This window comes from Sinocyclocheilus anshuiensis, unplaced genomic scaffold, assembly GCF_001515605.1.
Source record: "Sinocyclocheilus anshuiensis isolate Anshui unplaced genomic scaffold, SAMN03320099.WGS_v1.1 scaffold385, whole genome shotgun sequence".
Classification (NCBI taxonomy): domain Eukaryota; kingdom Metazoa; phylum Chordata; class Actinopteri; order Cypriniformes; family Cyprinidae; genus Sinocyclocheilus; species Sinocyclocheilus anshuiensis.
In genome coordinates, this window is record NW_015539876.1 from 673,706 (window position 1) to 691,617 (window position 17,912).

General features: G+C 36.7%; 2 protein-coding genes across 4 annotated transcripts in view; one reads left to right on the top strand and one right to left on the bottom strand.

Moving 5' to 3' along the window:
* The window catches only part of LOC107685296 (gamma-tubulin complex component 5-like), a 12,972-nt gene extending 7,243 nt beyond the window's left edge, over positions 1–5,729 (bottom strand). For both annotated transcript variants that reach the window (XM_016481832.1, XM_016481831.1), the window contains exons 1-12: positions 5,423–5,729; positions 5,185–5,338; positions 4,883–4,936; positions 4,665–4,773; positions 4,487–4,583; positions 4,320–4,399; positions 3,596–3,731; positions 3,373–3,490; positions 3,110–3,199; positions 1,409–1,502; positions 710–971; positions 105–307 (exon numbers count right to left, since the gene is read on the bottom strand). In XM_016481832.1, coding sequence (XP_016337318.1) covers positions 105–307; positions 710–971; positions 1,409–1,502; positions 3,110–3,199; positions 3,373–3,490; positions 3,596–3,731; positions 4,320–4,399; positions 4,487–4,583; positions 4,665–4,773; positions 4,883–4,936; positions 5,185–5,318 — 1,377 coding nt within the window. In that variant the 5' untranslated portion in view covers positions 5,319–5,338; positions 5,423–5,729. The remainder of the gene's footprint in view (positions 1–104; positions 308–709; positions 972–1,408; positions 1,503–3,109; positions 3,200–3,372; positions 3,491–3,595; positions 3,732–4,319; positions 4,400–4,486; positions 4,584–4,664; positions 4,774–4,882; positions 4,937–5,184; positions 5,339–5,422) is intronic.
* Positions 5,730–13,917: 8,188 nt separating this feature from the next.
* LOC107685297 (carbohydrate sulfotransferase 7-like) overlaps positions 13,918–17,912 on the top strand; it is a 6,810-nt gene continuing 2,815 nt past the window's right edge. Inside the window, exons 1-2 of one of the 2 annotated variants that reach the window (XR_001633937.1) lie at positions 13,918–15,311; positions 17,359–17,443. Coding sequence is in view for 1 of the 2 variants with exons in the window: in XM_016481833.1 (XP_016337319.1) it covers positions 14,039–15,289 (1,251 nt within the window). In the remaining variant the exon portion in view is untranslated. The remainder of the gene's footprint in view (positions 15,312–17,358; positions 17,444–17,912) is intronic. The other variant, XM_016481833.1, reaches the window with a different exon arrangement.

Consider the following 17,912-nt stretch of genomic DNA (forward strand, 5'->3'; position numbering starts at 1 on the left):
TAATTTTTTGATCTTTTTATAATAAACAAAAAATAAGAGCGGTACACGGATATATGTACAAATTTATGCATCTAATGCTTAATACCAAAACCAGACACACTTACAGACTGCTCGGAGGCCTCGCCCACACTGTCATACTCTATTATGGCCTTGTAGAGGGTGTTGAGTAAGTGTGAGGCTCGTAATACATTGGGCGTTCCAGGCGGCACATCAGCCACTCCTATGCAGAAAACCCTGTGCAGCATGGTGATCTGAGCCAGATGAGGACTTAGCCGTTCCAGCACAGATGACAGAGTCACTGTCTCATCTATGAAGAATCACCATAAAATCAATACTATAACACAAAATTAACTGAGAATATATTTTACACACTGAAAAAAAAAAAACTTGTGTAGGACTTACTTAGAAACTGCTACTAAATTTCACAAATAATTACAAAGAAACAGCAAGTAACACATTGAATGAAACGTGAAATTTTGTAGCAGAAAGACTGAAATAGTATTTTCTTGTAAAACATACTCCGATAATCTTAATTTAAAAAAATTTAATAAAACTTCAATATACAGTATATATATTTTTTAGAGTGCTAACACAAAGAAAAACCGACCTTTGGCAATAACGTCTTTCTCGATAAATTTAAAAAAATTTAATAAAACTTCAATATACAGTATATATATTTTTTAGAGTGCCAACACAAAGAAAAACCGACCTTTGGCAATAACGTCTTTCTCGATAGTATTGAGCTCCTCTTTAAAGCTGGTGAAGTATTTATACAGGGCCCACACAAATGCTTGGTAGGTCCTGAAGGGAGGATCAGAGCTCTTCTTGGAGGATGAGGAGGAGGAGGAAGAGTTAAGACCTGGAGGACAGGGCTCTGCACTGTGGCCGGTCACTTCATCAATAAATTTTTGCAGTCGGGAAACAGCCTGCCCATAGGCTGCTATGTGCTCCAGTACAGAGTGAAGACAGTTCTGTACAAAAACATCCATATTGATAAAAAGGCAGTTTGAACCAATCATCTGGTTTTGTCTTGCACAATTTCAGAACTATTCATAACAATTTAAACGGTCCCTCATTAGTTATTGTAATATGATAATAGCTTATTAAAATTAAATTAACAGCATCTAATTTAGCCTTAGACAATAATATAAATTTGAAAAAATCTTTAAATGAAACTGATATATTATACATTTGAAAAATGTTTTTTTTTCTCTCCCATAAAATTCAGCATTTGGCTTTTTTGTAGTGTAATATCTTTATTAATGTCTGTGTTTGCGTTTATCCCAATAAATACAGACATTTAAATAAAAGCCGGCACCTTCCCTACTTTACATGAGCATGGTAAACTTCCAAGAAACCCCATAAATTTAGGCCTGACAGGGGATGTTGAAAAACAACTTCCACTCACATTAGTTAGATGTGTGACCACCACATCATTCCTCACAGTCACCTTGCCATCATTGTGCTGGAAAATGAAAAGTTTCTTTACACCAGAGAAGAGCCTGAGGAGAGGCAGAAAAGAACATCTGATCTTTCCTGCAGTAAAAACCTTGATATGAGCAGTCAATAATCTTTGTGATGCATTCTCTTCTCTTATTCCCTGCAGGTTTCAACTTGCATTCTAATCCCTATCCACATATGTAACCTTCACAAACTTAACATATGCACTTTCCTTTGGTAAGAACAGGTTTGTCCAGGTTATTAAATGTAATCATGGCAATAACATACATACATACATAAATAAAAAAAGATAATCAAAAATATATGTTACATTTTTTTGAAAGTCTTGAATGCTCTTATGCATTTATTTGATGGTAAATATAGTAAAACATTAATATTGTGAAATATTGTACAATTGAAAAAAAAAAAAAAAAGTTTTTCTACTTTAATATATTTTAAAGGGGTCCTATTATGCTCTTTTACAAAGTCTTGATTTTGTTTTGGGGGTGTACTAGAACAGGCTCTCATACTAGGTTGTTCGAAAAACAATTTTTTTTTCACATATTTTACATGATTACAACACCTCTCTCTACAGTCTGGCATAAACGGCTCGAATAGTTCCTGTATCAAATGAAAACCAGCCTTCTGAAATACGAAATGTGCTGTGATTGGTTAGCTGGGCCAGTGTGTGTTGTGACTGGCAGCACTCGGAGCCTGGTCGGTAAATCCTGGAAAATATGTGTTGTAGTCCAAACGAGTTGTTCGTTGTAGTTTTTGAAAAGTGATTTCTGTTAAATAAAATATCTCCTTTTGAAGTGGACTTTGAGCTTTGTAACTTCACAGATCTTTTTTATGCTCAAATAGCAACATTACAGACTAACTAAAGTTGAAAAAGTGAAAAAGCATAATAGGACCCCTTTAAAATGTAATGTATTCCTGTGATGGCTAAGCTGAATTTTCAGCAGCCAATATTCCAGTCTTCAGTGTCCCATGATCCTTCAGAAATCATTCTAATATGCTGATTTAATTCTCAAGAATAATTTTTTATTATTATCAATGTTGAAAACTTTAAACAATTCTTATCAATCAATTATTTTATTCATTAAATAACATAAATATATCTTAGTGTCTTAATTGTTTAGATTTTTATAAGGCATTAGCTTCTTGTCGATCCACTGGTTCACATTTACAACTGCGTGTTTGCTGCATATGGGTCGATTTTCACTTCGTTCTGAACAAAAACAGCAGACGGACTTATTGAAAATGCACATTCATTCTCTGGCAGCAGGTGGCGCTTTTCGGACTGCTTTGTGTACTGCGGTAACCGCAGTACACTAAGCAGCTCAGCACCTGTGCAGCGCTCATGTTTATTTAATGAGATCATAGCCTTTAGAAGCTTAATGGTCACATTCAGCCATATCACAATTCGTGTCTTTCCGTCCCCAAATTTAAGACCTCTTGAAATCATAATTAAGACTTTCTTGTACCATTTAAGATTTTTATGGCCTTAAATTTGATACAATTAAATTTAAGACTTTTTAAGGCTTTTGTAAATTACCCTGTAAATGTCAAATAAATTTAAAATAAAGAGACTTCTTTCAAAAACATTAAAAAAACAAAAAAATTATTCCAAATTTCTGACTGGTATATATACAGTATATAATCATACCAAAGAGTTTCCCGAATCACTTGTGTCTCTGTAAAAAAAGACTTCTCCTCAGGCAGGTAGAGGGGCCCAGTGTTATACAGGTGCTGATCCCTGGAGGGAAAGAGAATGATATACAAAATGACAATGTGAACTCTCAAATAAACTCCATTTAAAACTTAAAAAGCATTTGCTTCTAAAATCTTATTAAATCATGACAAAAAATCCAAATTTATGGCCTTGTGATGAAGAAAGCAAACAAGACATGACAAGCAAAAATGTCTTACCAGACATTGTAGAGGTTGGAGTGCAAGTGGAGGCTGTGTGGAAAGCGGGGAGAGTTGGGAACCCAATACGAAGTGACAATATGCTGCTCCAACCAAGCCCTGGAGTCCGACTCACCCACTACAAGAACAAGACTCAGTGAGAACTAGGAATTCTGAAAAAATAAAAAAAAACTTTCATTAACTGAGGGCTACTATAAGAAAACGTGCTGATACTGTCCCATACCGGTCCAGGTGACTTGGACAGTCTTGTCATTCTGCTCGTGGTCCTCCTGTGGCGTCCTGTCCACCTGTATACCAGAATCCTCTCTGCTCAGGGGCTGCTGGCTATCTTCTTCTTCACTCTCATCCTCAGACCACTCCTGCCAAATAAACGACCTGTGGTTCTCTGTTATGGCTAACTATATATATAGTATAGAATAGCATTGAGGGGTCAAGCCTTTTAAATTTGTTTAAAATATTTCATTAAATATGCATTGAATTTTGATGATGGTTTTCCTTTTTGGGTGAACTATCCCTTTAATAAAAACTATATTGGCATTTTAAAACAAACTCACAAAAATGACAAAATTAAATGAAAATTAAAAAAAATCTAATTAAAAATGTTAACAAAAAACTAGTATATAAAAGTATATCAATGATACTAAAATAACATTGTTTCATGTTTATTTAGTGGCTTGGTTATTTTAAATAAAATTTGACCATATTTTACATCTAATAAAAAAAAAAAAAATGTTTTTGCTTTCTATATTTTAAATTTACTTCAAAAGGCAAAACCATGACTCCACTGAATAAAAAAAATCTACCATTTAATTAAAAAGCAAATGCATAAATATTTAAATTAATAAGATGAAAAGTACTGACAAATCATTTATATGCCATATCGCCCAGCCTTTTATTATATGATACTAGACCGGATCTGATCTAATAGTGTAACAGCGTTCACTCACTGGAGTGTCTGGAAAGGGTCCAGTATCAATATCTTCCCCTTCCATAAGGTACTTGGCCCAATCAAACTTGTCTTCTTTCTCTGTAGAAATAAACATTAATTTGTAGATACATTAGTAGTAGTATTGTCCAACGGTATACATGTGTTGACACAAAAAAAAAACTGAACCTGTTTCTTTTAATCTAGGTCTTTCGCAGTAATTTGTGTTGGATGGGGAGTCAGACAGATGGAGCAATAAAGCCACCACACTATAGTGGACGTCAGACTGAAAACAGACAGAGTAATAGACATATTCAGCATATGTAGTGTTCTAAGTAATATCTGAATGATGTTAGTGTTCTCCCACCTTGGTTCCCTCAGTGTTAGGAAGAGGAGAACTGAGAAATTCTTCAGTAAGCCGTAACCAACTCTCTGCTTTACTTAAGTCAGAGTGGACCATGAGTTTCTCATGAATCCTGGGAGAAAGAGAAACCACAATAATTAATAACAAAAATATCATAATATCAAAATATCAGCATATCAGAAAAAAGTGCCCAGAATTGTTCAAAGCTTCAGACTTCCTACCCATTAATGGAGCGTTGCACATTATGTCTGTTGACATCAAGGAAACGATGAAACCTATCCAGAGGGGAAAAAATATGATGAGAGCTTTCTATTGTTTTTTTTATGTGCAAAACAATGAAACATAAAGTGAAAAAGGAAAAACAATTATTTCGTTTTTTAATTGAAGCTAGGGCTCCAAATTCATTTTCTTTTTTTTTTTTTGTATTTTCCTCCAATTCTTCTTCAGTGCATTTTTCACAATACATGCAAGCCATTAAAGTGATAAATAAATGAACGAATAAATGCACTTGAAAAAAACTTACTTGAAATTGGACCAGGCAAATTTCAGAGCCATTTGAAAGTTCTGATCTTCCTCATCCTGAATGGAAGTAAAATGTGAGATGAGCCTCCTGGTCTCCAGCTCCAGCTCCTTCTCAAACCTGCTCCAGTGAGCCATTCTGATGATTCAAGGTTCAACTGAAACACAAGGAAAAATTACTGATAGATAGATAGATAGATAGATAGATAGATAGATAGATAGAGTTGTTTATAAGCACAAACCTGCTTTTTGGTTGTGATGCTGACAGAGGCGAGCCGTTGTCAACAGCTGCGGCTAGCAAAACAAGAACCCTATAAAAAGGGTGTTCGCTACATAAAACAAAATATGCGTAAATTATATCTATTGAATATAATCCGATGGCGAAAGTCGAATTTAGGGCAAAGTTTAAATTAGTTTATTTTATTATCATTAACACATTTATTATCATTTCCCCTGTTGCCGCCTCCATCACTTCAGATGCTACTTCTATGGTGCCGTGTGAACAATAATAAGGCAGGAGAGAGCATTACTGCCATCTATCGAACAGGCCCAAACATGACGGGACACAGGCTGCGTCCAAATGTGTCTACTTATACTACGCCCTTAAAGTATGTACTCTTTTGGTGAAGAAAAAGTACACACTTTTAAGTGTGTAGTAGAAGAGTAGGCAAGCTTTGGGACATACTATCACATCACACAATTGCGTCTTTAAAGGACCGCTCTGTCGCACCTGTTACACGCACCCTGTCACTGTAAACTGGCTTCCTACCCATTAATGGAGCGTTGCACATTATGTCTGTTGACATCAAGGAAACGATGAAACCTATCCAGAGGGGAAAAAATATGATGAGAGCTTTCTATTGTTTTTTTTATGTGCAAAACAATGAAACATAAAGTGAAAAAGGAAAAACAATTATTTCGTTTTTTAATTGAAGCTAGGGCTCCAAATTCATTTACTTTTTTTTTTTTTTGTATTTTCCTCCAATTCTTCTTCAGTGCATTTTTCACAATACATGCAAGCCATTAGTGTTAAATAAATGAACGAATAAATGCACTTGAAAAAAACTTACTTGAAATTGGACCAGGCAAATTTCAGAGCCATTTGAAAGTTCTGATCTTCCTCATCCTGAATGGAAGTAAAATGTGAGATGAGCCTCCTGGTCTCCAGCTCCAGCTCCTTCTCAAACCTGCTCCAGTGAGCCATTCTGATGATTCAAGGTTCAACTGAAACACAAGGAAAAATTACTGATAGATAGATAGATAGATAGATAGATAGATAGATAGATACATAGAGTTGTTTATAAGCACAAACCTGCTTTTTGGTTGTGATGCTGACAGAGGCGAGCCGTTGTCAACAGCTGCGGCTAGCAAAACAAGAACCCCATAAAAAGGGTGTTCGCTACATAAAACAAAATATGCGTAAATTATATCTATTGAATATAATCCGATGGCGAAAGTCGAATTTAGGGCAAAGTTTAAATTAGTTTATTTTATTATCATTAACACATTTATTATCATTTCCCCTGTTGCCGCCTCCATCACTTCAGATGCTACTTCTATGGTGCCGTGTGAACAATAATAAGGCAGGAGAGAGCATTACTGCCATCTATCGAACAGGCCCAAACATGACGGGACACAGGCTGCGTCCAAATGTGTCTACTTATACTACGCCCTTAAAGTATGTACTCTTTTGGTGAAGAAAAAGTACACACTTTAGAGTGTGTAGTAGAAGAGTAGGCAAGCATTGGGACATACTAACACACATCATACAATTGCGTCTTTAACGGACCGCACTGTTGCATAGTCACACACACACTCTGCCTGTGTCCCAATGTGCACACTATCCATGCTAATTCTTCAATGTGATATTAGTCATTTTCAATACTATTTAGGGCAGATAGGGTGGATAGTACACTCTAAAAAATGCTGGGTTAAATACAACCCAGTGCTGGGTAAAATAGGGACAAACCCAGCAACTGGGTTGCTTTGAACCAGCGGTTGGGTTACTAGCCAGAAGGTTGGGTTAAACATTTAATCAAACCGCTGGGTCAAAACAACCCAATTGCTGGGTTTGTCTCTATTTTACCCAGCGCTGGGTTGTATTTAACCCAGCATTTTTAGAGTGCATGTGCTATGGTCCAAACCCGGGAAGATGGGAAAACAGTTCATTCCACTCAATGTACTGCAGAGCATCAGAGAATTAGCATTTAACCGTTCACCCCTCAATCCACATAATTCCATAATCCTGCAACAGCTCTGTGTGAAAGATTATAATCCCAATCCCACATACGTGTTCACATCTGTTGAAGTGATGGGCAGGATGAGCGTGAATGTGCCGTGAGGAGGCGGCACAGTAATCACTGTAATTGAGAGCAATTGTGACAGATATAATCATGACACTGTCATAAATCTGTCAGACATCAGACGTCCGTTTGGTTCTGAGTGATGTCCTCTGATAGCCGCTCAGCTCTGTCGGCGATATTAAAAAGAAAATTTATTTCCTGATAGCTTTACTGTTTATAAATTGTTTATGAGTGACTTTCCTTCACAATACCGGTCACGGCATCTAGAAAACATCAAGTTTTTATGTTAATGAGAAGCATATTCCTCGGACATCAGAGTATAATGACATAAATGACAGAGCGGGGGAAAAACAAGCTTTTTTAGTAAATTAATCCGAGCTTTTTATCCTGCGGGATGTTCGGCATCAGAATAATGGGCTGCCAGTGGGTTGGCATTTGCGTTCAAGAGGCTTACGAGCCATCTCTGCACAGCTCCTCTCTCTTCATTTGAAAATGTCATTTGGAACCAGCAGGTTGTGGCCACGGCAACATCACAGAATAACATTTCTCAAATCCTATTTGACAAATAAGCGTCAGACGTCATAAGCGGCTCAGGATTAAAACATGTCGGCCAAACGTGTTTAGCGTAACGCTGAGGGTAACCTGAAAGGGTTCAGGCCAGTGCTACGAGAGAATTGGGGCCTGGAGAGAAGAGTTGGATTTGTTGCCAAAACCTGAAAGTGAAAAGACAGGAGAGAAGAAGCATTTGGCATATATTGCGCATGTTCGTAGTATATTGAGTGAGGAGTAGTATTTGTGGAGGAGGGAAATCAGGTTTAAGGTAAATTATGGTAAGTAATTGGTTTATGATTGGTTTATGAACCACATTTGGAGCAATTATCAGAAATGAAATCACATTTCTGCGGCGGGTGGGGGAGCAATTAGCTCTGCACTAGTGCTGCGCTGTGTACAGTACATGTAGGCCTAATGGCAAACACTCATAACCCCCTCCAAACCAAGACTATCCTCCCTTCTCATCTCAAAACAACATAAATTAATTGTTTGCTCTGACACTGAGACGCAGCCTTCATCCCAAAAGCACAAAAGATGCTAGCATGAAAAAGTAAAAATTGGTTGGATTAAGCTGTAAAACCCATGAAACCGAGATGTTTCAATTAACAAAATGAGGAATTGATGATCAAATGTGAAAAAGTTCCTGCTGTAAATATAGACTACTGTAGCAGCTTTAGCTTAGACTGGTTAAGCCAGCTAAAATTCCAATATGGTCATAACTGTTTTAGATAGGCAGCTTATTATTGTTGAAGACCAGTTTATGCTGAAATCTGCATGAAAGTGCTCAAACACAGTTGTTTGCATGGTCAGATTTTTTTGAACTCAGATGAACTTTCCTTAAAAAATGAAATATTTTTCACATCTGGGAGGTCAAACCAAATCATGCATATGATGTTTTATGTATTTTATATTCGATATTTGCAATATATGCAATTTTTGCAACCCTGTTCTAAAGAATTGTGTTTCAAAGTTTAAAAGCCTGATTCCAAAAAATATTAGATAAACATTCAAGAACTGGTAACACGGTTGCACATTTTCCCTAAATTCACATGTTCCTCAGAATGGGCTAGCTAGCTTGCAACATATATTTGTTTATAGCTATCAATAACTTTAATTCTAATAATATTCCCCATAAGCTGGAGAAAACAGCTGTTTGTCTGTTTTTTCTTACAATAAATTGGGTAATGGGCTTGAACAAATGCATTCAACATAATAAATTGCGTAAATATTTACTTAATTGGATTTTGTACAAGTAAATGAAAATGTATTATATTATAAATATATGATAAATGCAATTATTTGTACTTTCTGAGTTTTTTGACCCACTTAAGGAGGACTTATACTGTAAGTGCATACTTTATACACACACACACACAATTTCATAATTACTACTGTCTTTGAAATATGGTTAACGTGTACTGACGAATGTACTAAAATAATCTTTAATGTCATTTTTTATTGAAACTTGTCATGTATCTAAATCTATTTGTAATGATAAAGTTGCTATTTAATAAAGTTGATCAACTTTATAACTCACAAATAACTCACTATGGATGAAATTATAATCAAGTAAGTTACACGTGTCAGTACATCAAAATGAGTGCACATTCAGGAATGACCAAATAAATAAATTACTAAATAAAACAAAATGATTTAAAATATAATTGTAAATACCTCTACATTTCTTTACTAGACTTTTATGATTTGAAGTGCACTACAAGTGCACATTCAATACAATTAAGTGCACTGCTTTTTAACAAGGGATACCTTACACCTTCAAGTCCTTACACTTTATACTAAGAATTTCAAAAGGACTTTCACTGCAAAAATCAACAGTTGGCTTTGCTGTTAAAGTATGTACTCTTTTGGTGAAGAAAAAGTACACACTTTAGAGTGTGTAGTAGAAGAGTAGGCAAGCATTGGGACATACTAACACACATCATACAATTGCGTCTTTAACGGACCGCACTGTTGCATAGTCACACACACACTCTGCCTGTGTCCCAATGTGCACACTATCCATGCTAATTCTTCAATGTGATATTAGTCATTTTCAATACTATTTAGGGCAGATAGGGTGGATAGTACACTCTAAAAAATGCTGGGTTAAATACAACCCAGTGCTGGGTAAAATAGGGACAAACCCAGCAATTGGGCTGTTTTGACCCAGCGGTTTGATTAAATGTTTAACCCAACCTTCTGGCTAGTAACCCAACCGCTGGTTCAAAGCAACCCAGTTGCTGGGTTTGTCCCTATTTTACCCAGCACTGGATTGTATTTAACCCAGCATTTTTATAGTGTATGCACATTGGGACCGCAGGGTGTCAATGTAAACTGGCCTGTCTATCATCTTGTCACAGTTAACATCCTCCACATTTCATCTGCATCAACAATGTTAACTTTTATAAACATCCGTTTGGCCATTAACTTTTAAATGCATCAGATAAGATTAAATATATACATACATATATACAAATATATATTGCCAAAATGCAATGGATTGTGGGCAATATTGGCCATTAGAGTGTGCAAAAATCTACCTGAAATAGCAGACCATCCGGGGACTTTTGGCATACTCATTTCAACATACTATGCTTTGGGACACACTTATTCTAATCTCACTTACTATTTAGGATGGATAATATGAACATTGGGAAGCAGGGTCAGTATATATATATATATATATATATATATATATATATATATATCTTATCTATATATCTTCTTCGACATTTTATGGCACTTGGCAAACCAGCTTTTGGTGCATATACCGCCACCTACTGGGTTGGAGTGTGGAGCATTGACGTTGAGGGGAGAAGGGAAGAAAAACAATTTTACAAGTTGTTCCTTAAATGCTGTTTATATATGTAACAAATTTTCCAGTAAAAGCTGCACTCCTATAGTTCTAGGGCCTCTATTAGTTGTTGTCTCCAACTCCAACGGCATCTCACCCATTTCTACCTGCAGTGCTGATACAGGGGATGTTCTAAATGCTTCATAGCATATTCTTAAGGCTTGATTTTGTGCTTAATTGACTTTTTCAAGCAGAGATGCTGAAGCTGATGCGTAAATCAAACTGCCATAATCTACTGCGGACTTTATTAAGTGCACAATAGAGACTGCCGGTCAGCACCCCAATCTACTCCTGCCAAACATTCTTCCCTGTTTTACTTTTGACTATTATCTTTTGGACATGTGATGCAAATGATAATTCAGAATCCATTCAAATACCTAAGAATCTGATTACAGATTCTTGTTCCAGTTCTTGATCATATAACTTTAGTTTGATAGATGGGGTTTTCCTCTTTTTAGAAAAACATATTACTTTATTTTTTTCCACTGATATCCCCAATTATTTGCCCACATTTCTACTTCTTTGATAGCGTTCTACATACATTCCTCTACATGCGACACATTTCTGCCCCTTTTTCCTAAAGCTCCATCAACTGCATATAAGGACTTTCCAAAACCAGGCCCAACTGTGCTAAAATATCATTTATCATTTTGTTAAACAATATAGGGCTGCAGACGCTAACTTGAGGTGTATTTTCAATTTCATATACTTATGAGGATCTGACCCTACTTGAATGGTTTTATCAAATAACAAATATTTTATTCAGTTATAAATTTTCCCATGAATATTCATATTATTCAGTCCTTGCCACATCATGTCATATGCTTTCTCTACATCTTAAAACAATCCTATTAATAATTCTTTATTTATCTGAGCCTTTCTAATTTTTGATTCTAAACTTAAAATTGCATCCATTGTGCATCTTCCTTTTCTAAAGCCACTCTGGTGTGGACATAAAAGACTTTTTGATTCCAGTACATGATTTAATCTAGCCATTACCATTCTTTCCATTCATTTACAAAGGTTTGAGGTTAATGTAATTGGTCTATAAGTTTTTGCTTGTGAGTGATCTTTCCCGGGCTTTACAATTGGAATAACTACACCATGCTTCCAAGCAGAGGGAAGCTTTACTTCCCACACTTTATTAAAAAGATGAAATAAAATATATTTCGATTGATCTGATAGGTGTCTAATCATTTCATTGCATATTTCATCTTTACCAGGAGAAGTGTTTCTCACCCCGACCAGTGCCTGCTTTAATTCGTATATTGAAAAACCTTCATCCAATATACTTTCAGATAAAACTCTTTATTTAAATATTTGGATTCTCTTTTATTTTGTTTTCTCTAAACATCCTCATCTCTTCTGATATATTTACTATGGACCTTGACAAAATGTTCAACTGCTATTTCAGCTTTTTCAACATTTGATATAACTTGTTTTCCTCCATTAATTAGAACAAGAACCTCTCTGCTAAAATGGATTCCTCCCATCATTCTTATCATTCCCCACATTTCATTAATATCTGTCTCTTTTCCAAACATTTGCTTGTGCTCTCTTATAGCCGATAAAATCATCAAATGATTATGATTTCCTTACTTTCTTAAGTGCTCTATTTTTGGAAAACTATATTACATTCCTCTGTCCACCATGGTACAGATTTCTTCCTCCTCTTTCCTTTGCTTTTCCCAATTACAACCATTGCTGTTCTATAAATAACATCACTTATACACTTATTTAATTCATCAACATCTTCTACCGAAATATCTATTCTTAACATTCTTATCTCACTTATCTCTTGAAATTTTTCCCAGTGAGCAGATTTAAGTTTCCATCTAGGATAAACAACAAATCAACACCGCCAGACACAACATTTGTGCTCATTTCAAAATAAATGAAAACTTTTTTTTTAAACTTAAAAAAAAAAAAAAAAGATTCAGTATACAAAAAAATATTTCGTGAACGTTTGTATTTTCTTTTTGTATTTTTTTTATTTTCTGAAATAAAAGTTCTGAAGAGACAAACTAAAAGGACAGTTTAAACAAATAAAAAATGTTTATAATTGATGTGCTACAGAACAAAACTAACGCAAATGTTGATTATTTTTTCATAAGGGGCAAATGATATTAAACCATAGACTGTATTAAAGGCACAATATGTCATTTTTGCCGCTAGAGGGCACGTATTCAAAATAAACAAAGAGACAAAGGCGTAGTTTGATGACGCTGTGACTGAGTGTGGAATCATGGGAGTTGTCGTCTTCATCCCCACAGCCGATGCAATCCGACGGGACTCGGGCAGAAATCATGTTCATGGATGAGCTAATGATTTATTAACGTAGTAGAATGAAGCAGGGTGAGGCTAAAAGCCGTCAAAGCGAAACCAGGCCGCTGAACGAGCGTGACACACGGCTCGAGAGCAGTGGAGCTTTTATTATGCCACAGTCGACCGCTTCCGCTCCTTCCGGTCGTGCGTATGTGGGGGAAAAAAGCAGCACTGTTTTATCATACTAGATACATTTGAAAGTTCTGTTATTATGCTACTCTTTGCGTCGTCACCGGTCTAATAAAACGCACAACATATTAAAGCGTCTTTGGTGTTTTCATGTTTTCTTCAAAACAAAACCGGAAATCGAGGGGTTATGACGTCATTGGCAGGCGACACAATGACACTATGGACACGGTCCGTGTCACTAGTTAAAATTGCTTATTTCTCTGGATTTAAACATTCTTCGAAACATTTGGGATAATGTAAGTACACAAGTCAGCAAAATATATAACACTGTTCTAGTGGTTTTCGGATATTTTAATATAAAAAAATCTTACATATTGTGCCTTTAAACACAAATAAACTGTGCTCATATTTTGATAAGTAGTCGAAGCTGGTGTAATTTTCTCCCCTCCCTTAATCACTATTGGATACGATTCGTGAGTGACCTCCTAACTATCCAATCACAATTGTTTTTGCGCAACTCCCACTAGCCAATCCTGGCACAGAAGGCGGGACTTGTCACAATACTGCCGGGAAAAAAAGATTCCTCCCTCTAAACTTTACTGCTGCAATCTAATCTAACAGTATTCGTCGAGGCAGGCGCCTCATCTGGAGTCGAGCAGTTCGCAGAGATCCGCGTCTCTCACCCCGCTGAGGCCATGAAGAGAAGGCTTCAGAAAAAATACATAATCTTAATTCTAGGATATTCAGTGTTGCTGCTTTTAATTCCCTACGTACTAGATTATCGGAGCAAATCGTCCTACATTAAAGATGGATATCAGCAACAAAAGTGTCCCGATCTGGAGAGCACCATCGCCCTGTGGACTAGCACCAGGACGGGCAACTCAACGGAGGTGGAGGACTATGGCAACAGGAGTCAGTCCAGAACGCACATATACCTCCACGCAACCTGGAGGACAGGCTCTTCCTTTTTAGGGGAATTATTTAATCAGCATCCCGATGTGTTTTATTTATACGAGCCCATGTGGAATATGTGGCAGGCGCTTTATCCGGGAGATGCGGGCAGTTTACAAGGAGCAGTGAGAGACATGATGAACTCCCTGTTTAGATGTGATTTCTCAGTTTTAAAACTCTACGCAGGCTCGTCCAACGTAACCACCTCGTTTATATTCGGCTGGAAAACAAACAAGGTCATTTGCTCCGAGCCTCTCTGCAAAGCGTATAAGAAACACGAAATTGGTTTAGTTCAAGGAGACGTGTGTAGCAAATGCCGGTCCAGAGACCTCAAAGAGCTGGAGAAAGAGTGCAAAAAGTACCCGGTGATGGTCATCAAAGACGTGCGGGTTTTAGATTTGGCGGTTCTGGTTCCCCTCATGCGAGATCCCGCCATCAACCTCCAGATAGTCCAGTTGTTTCGCGACCCCCGGGCCGTGCATAATTCTCGGATGAAGTCTAAGCTAGCGTTGGTAAAGGAGAGCATACAGGTGCTGAGGAGCAAGAAGCAGAGCGACAAATACAAGCGCCTTCTGGTGCCTAGCAACAGGGTCCATCGAGCCGAGAACTACGTCTCGAGCGCGATGGAGTTAATATGCGATAACTGGCTCAACGACATGTTGCTCGTAATGAACGCTCCGCCGTGGGTGAAGAGAAACTATATGCGGCTGAAATACGAAAACCTGGTCCTCAGACCCGTGGACGAGCTCCAGAGGCTCTACCGTTTCTCCAACCTCACCCTTTCTCCGGCCATGGAGAAGTTTGCGGTGAACATGACCCACGGACGGGGCTATTCGTCGGATAAACCTTTCCTCATATCACCCAGAGATGCCAAAGAGGCTATTTACGCCTGGAGGGAAAGGCTGAATGTGGAGCAGGTAAACCAGGTTGAAGCCTACTGCAGTGAGGTCATGAGACAGCTGGGCTATCAGAAGATGAACATGGACAAGACCTAAAACCACCAAACATGAGTTTATGGTATGTGTACGTTTCTGAATGTCAACACAATGTCAACAAGTGCGACAGGATGTCACCTATACATAGGTTTGGTGCCAGAACTTAGTGTAATAACAGCATTATTGGGCATCATGATGGACGTTTTTGAGACTTATAAACAAAGTATATCCCGTCACACTTTACATTAGCGTTACAGTATTATTACAGATGTACAGAGTGTGTAAAGGGATAGTTCACCCAAAATGGAAACACTGTCATCATTTCCTCGCCCCAGGTTGTTCCAAACCTGTATGAGTTTCTTTCTTCTGTTGAGCACAAAAGATGATATTTCGAAGAATATTGGTAACCAAGTTGATGGTACTAATACTATGGAAGTCAATGGCGACCATAAACATTCTTCAAAATATCTTCTTTTGTGTTCAACAGAAGAAAGATAATCATACAGGTTTGGAACAACCTGAGAGTGAGTAAATGATGACAGTCTTTTCATTTTTGGGTGAACTATCTGGGTGAACTAACTCCAACTGGCAAAGAAACCATGGCAAAACCCATAATAAATAACAGTACTGGTCAAAAGTTGGGGGTCATTAAGTTTATTATTAATTACTTTTATTCAACAAGAAAGAATTAACTTAAAACTGACAGTAAATTTAATAATGTTACAAAATATTTATATTCCTAAACTTTGTTCATCAAAGATCCCTGAAAATATGTATTACAATATCCACAGAAATATTAAGCAGCACAACTATTTTTAACATAAGAATATTATTTATGAATTTTTTAATTTGAATTTGAAAATTCAGCTTTGCCTTCACAGGAATAAATGTCATTTTAGAATATATATTATATAATATATATATAATAGAAAATAGTTATATTTTATAATAAAATAAACAAACACAAAATGAAAGTAAACACTTTGCGGCTTTAGATTTGTGCCGAGTAGAAATTTGTTAGATGGGTTAGTTTTACATTCATCTAGTTAGTATGACGCCTCCATCTGTTACATGAGAAGTGTCAGTCTGAGATTGACTATGCAACACTGCAACTAGTAAATTGATTTTATTGGCAGTGTGCCGTTATGCAGTATATGTGAATGCCACGCACAAACACTGAGTGACAGACAGCCTTATAACAAGACTTAAAGCACAATTTCTGGTGTGAAAGTGAAAGTGAAGTGACATGTGGCCAAGTATGGTGACCCATACTCGGAATTAGTGCTATAATGCTCAACAACCCCTTGGGAAGTGAAAACGTGATCTTTTATAAAGTTATTGATTTCAGTCGGATTCTTGTTTAGCTAAAAACATCGATTCACATGCATAATTTTATTATTTTTACCATTGGGAACCCTTTACAAGGTTCAGTTTATTAACACTAGGTAACACTAGGTAATGCATAATATATCATAAACAAACAAAAGGTTTTACCTAGATTAATGATCATTTATGTTGTTAATTAATGTTTGTATATGTAGAAATGTTAACCAAGAGAAATGCTGTAAATATAGTGTTTGTTGTTATGTTAGCTATTTTTACGAACTAATGTTAACATACAGGACCTTGGATTAAAGTGTACCATTTCAGTCAGTAATTGTTGTAAAAACATTGGTGAGGGCAAAAGTGCAGAATCAGTGCACTATTTTCAGCATTTAATGATCATGAACATTAAAAAGAGACAATAGAAGAGTCGAGCTGAGCGCTGAGCCGGGAGCCAGTGTGAAACCAATGCTGCCAGTGAAGTCATGGGGTTAATACTGTCCTCTTGAACCTTGAACTGTGAAAGTTATATGGTGACTTAATTTTGTCATTTCCAAACAGACCCGGGTCAGCAAAATTACCAGTTTTATTTTTACTGTAGCCGATACAGTGGTTAAAAATGCTGTAAATCAAGCCAGCACAACATAACATAAATATCCTCTCAGCACTGTGAAATACCGTAAAAATATCCGACAGCAGTATGTGTCAAATCAATTAGCCATCATGTTCGAGTCTGATTTCATGTAAACGGTGCTGTATAACAGAGCGATGGATCATGATACAGGCTTCTTTGTTATCACTATCAGAGTCATGTGATGAGGGGGCTGGTGTGACCTAACGGACCGACCACACGTGATGGAAACAGGCTGAAATAGGGACTGCTTTGTGCTGGTTAGTCCCTGGAGGGACCAGTGCTCCCTGAGCTGAGCCTGTCACCAGCTCAATCTGTGAGGGCTGTGCCATGACTAAACCTAGACATGTTGGCACCAGACGTACACAGCTGTCAAGTACAGACCTCTAAGTGTCCCCCAGTACCAGATGAGACCACCTCCAAGACCTAGAGCCCATCACAACCTTATTTTCAAAAATGCTTGGGTGTCACAACAACAAAAAGCTAGTAATACATTTACTATTAATCTAATATTTAATTATATAAATATCAGATTAATTGTTTATAATATTTGAACTTTTATTATTATTGATGTAATGTAAAAAAAAAAAATCAATAATAATGATCTTCAGAGTTAAAACAAAAGAAACACAAAACTAATAATATATTAATAATAATCTAATATTAAATAAAAATCTATATTTTTTATACACATTTTATAACTTATATAATCTATATGTGTGTGTGTGT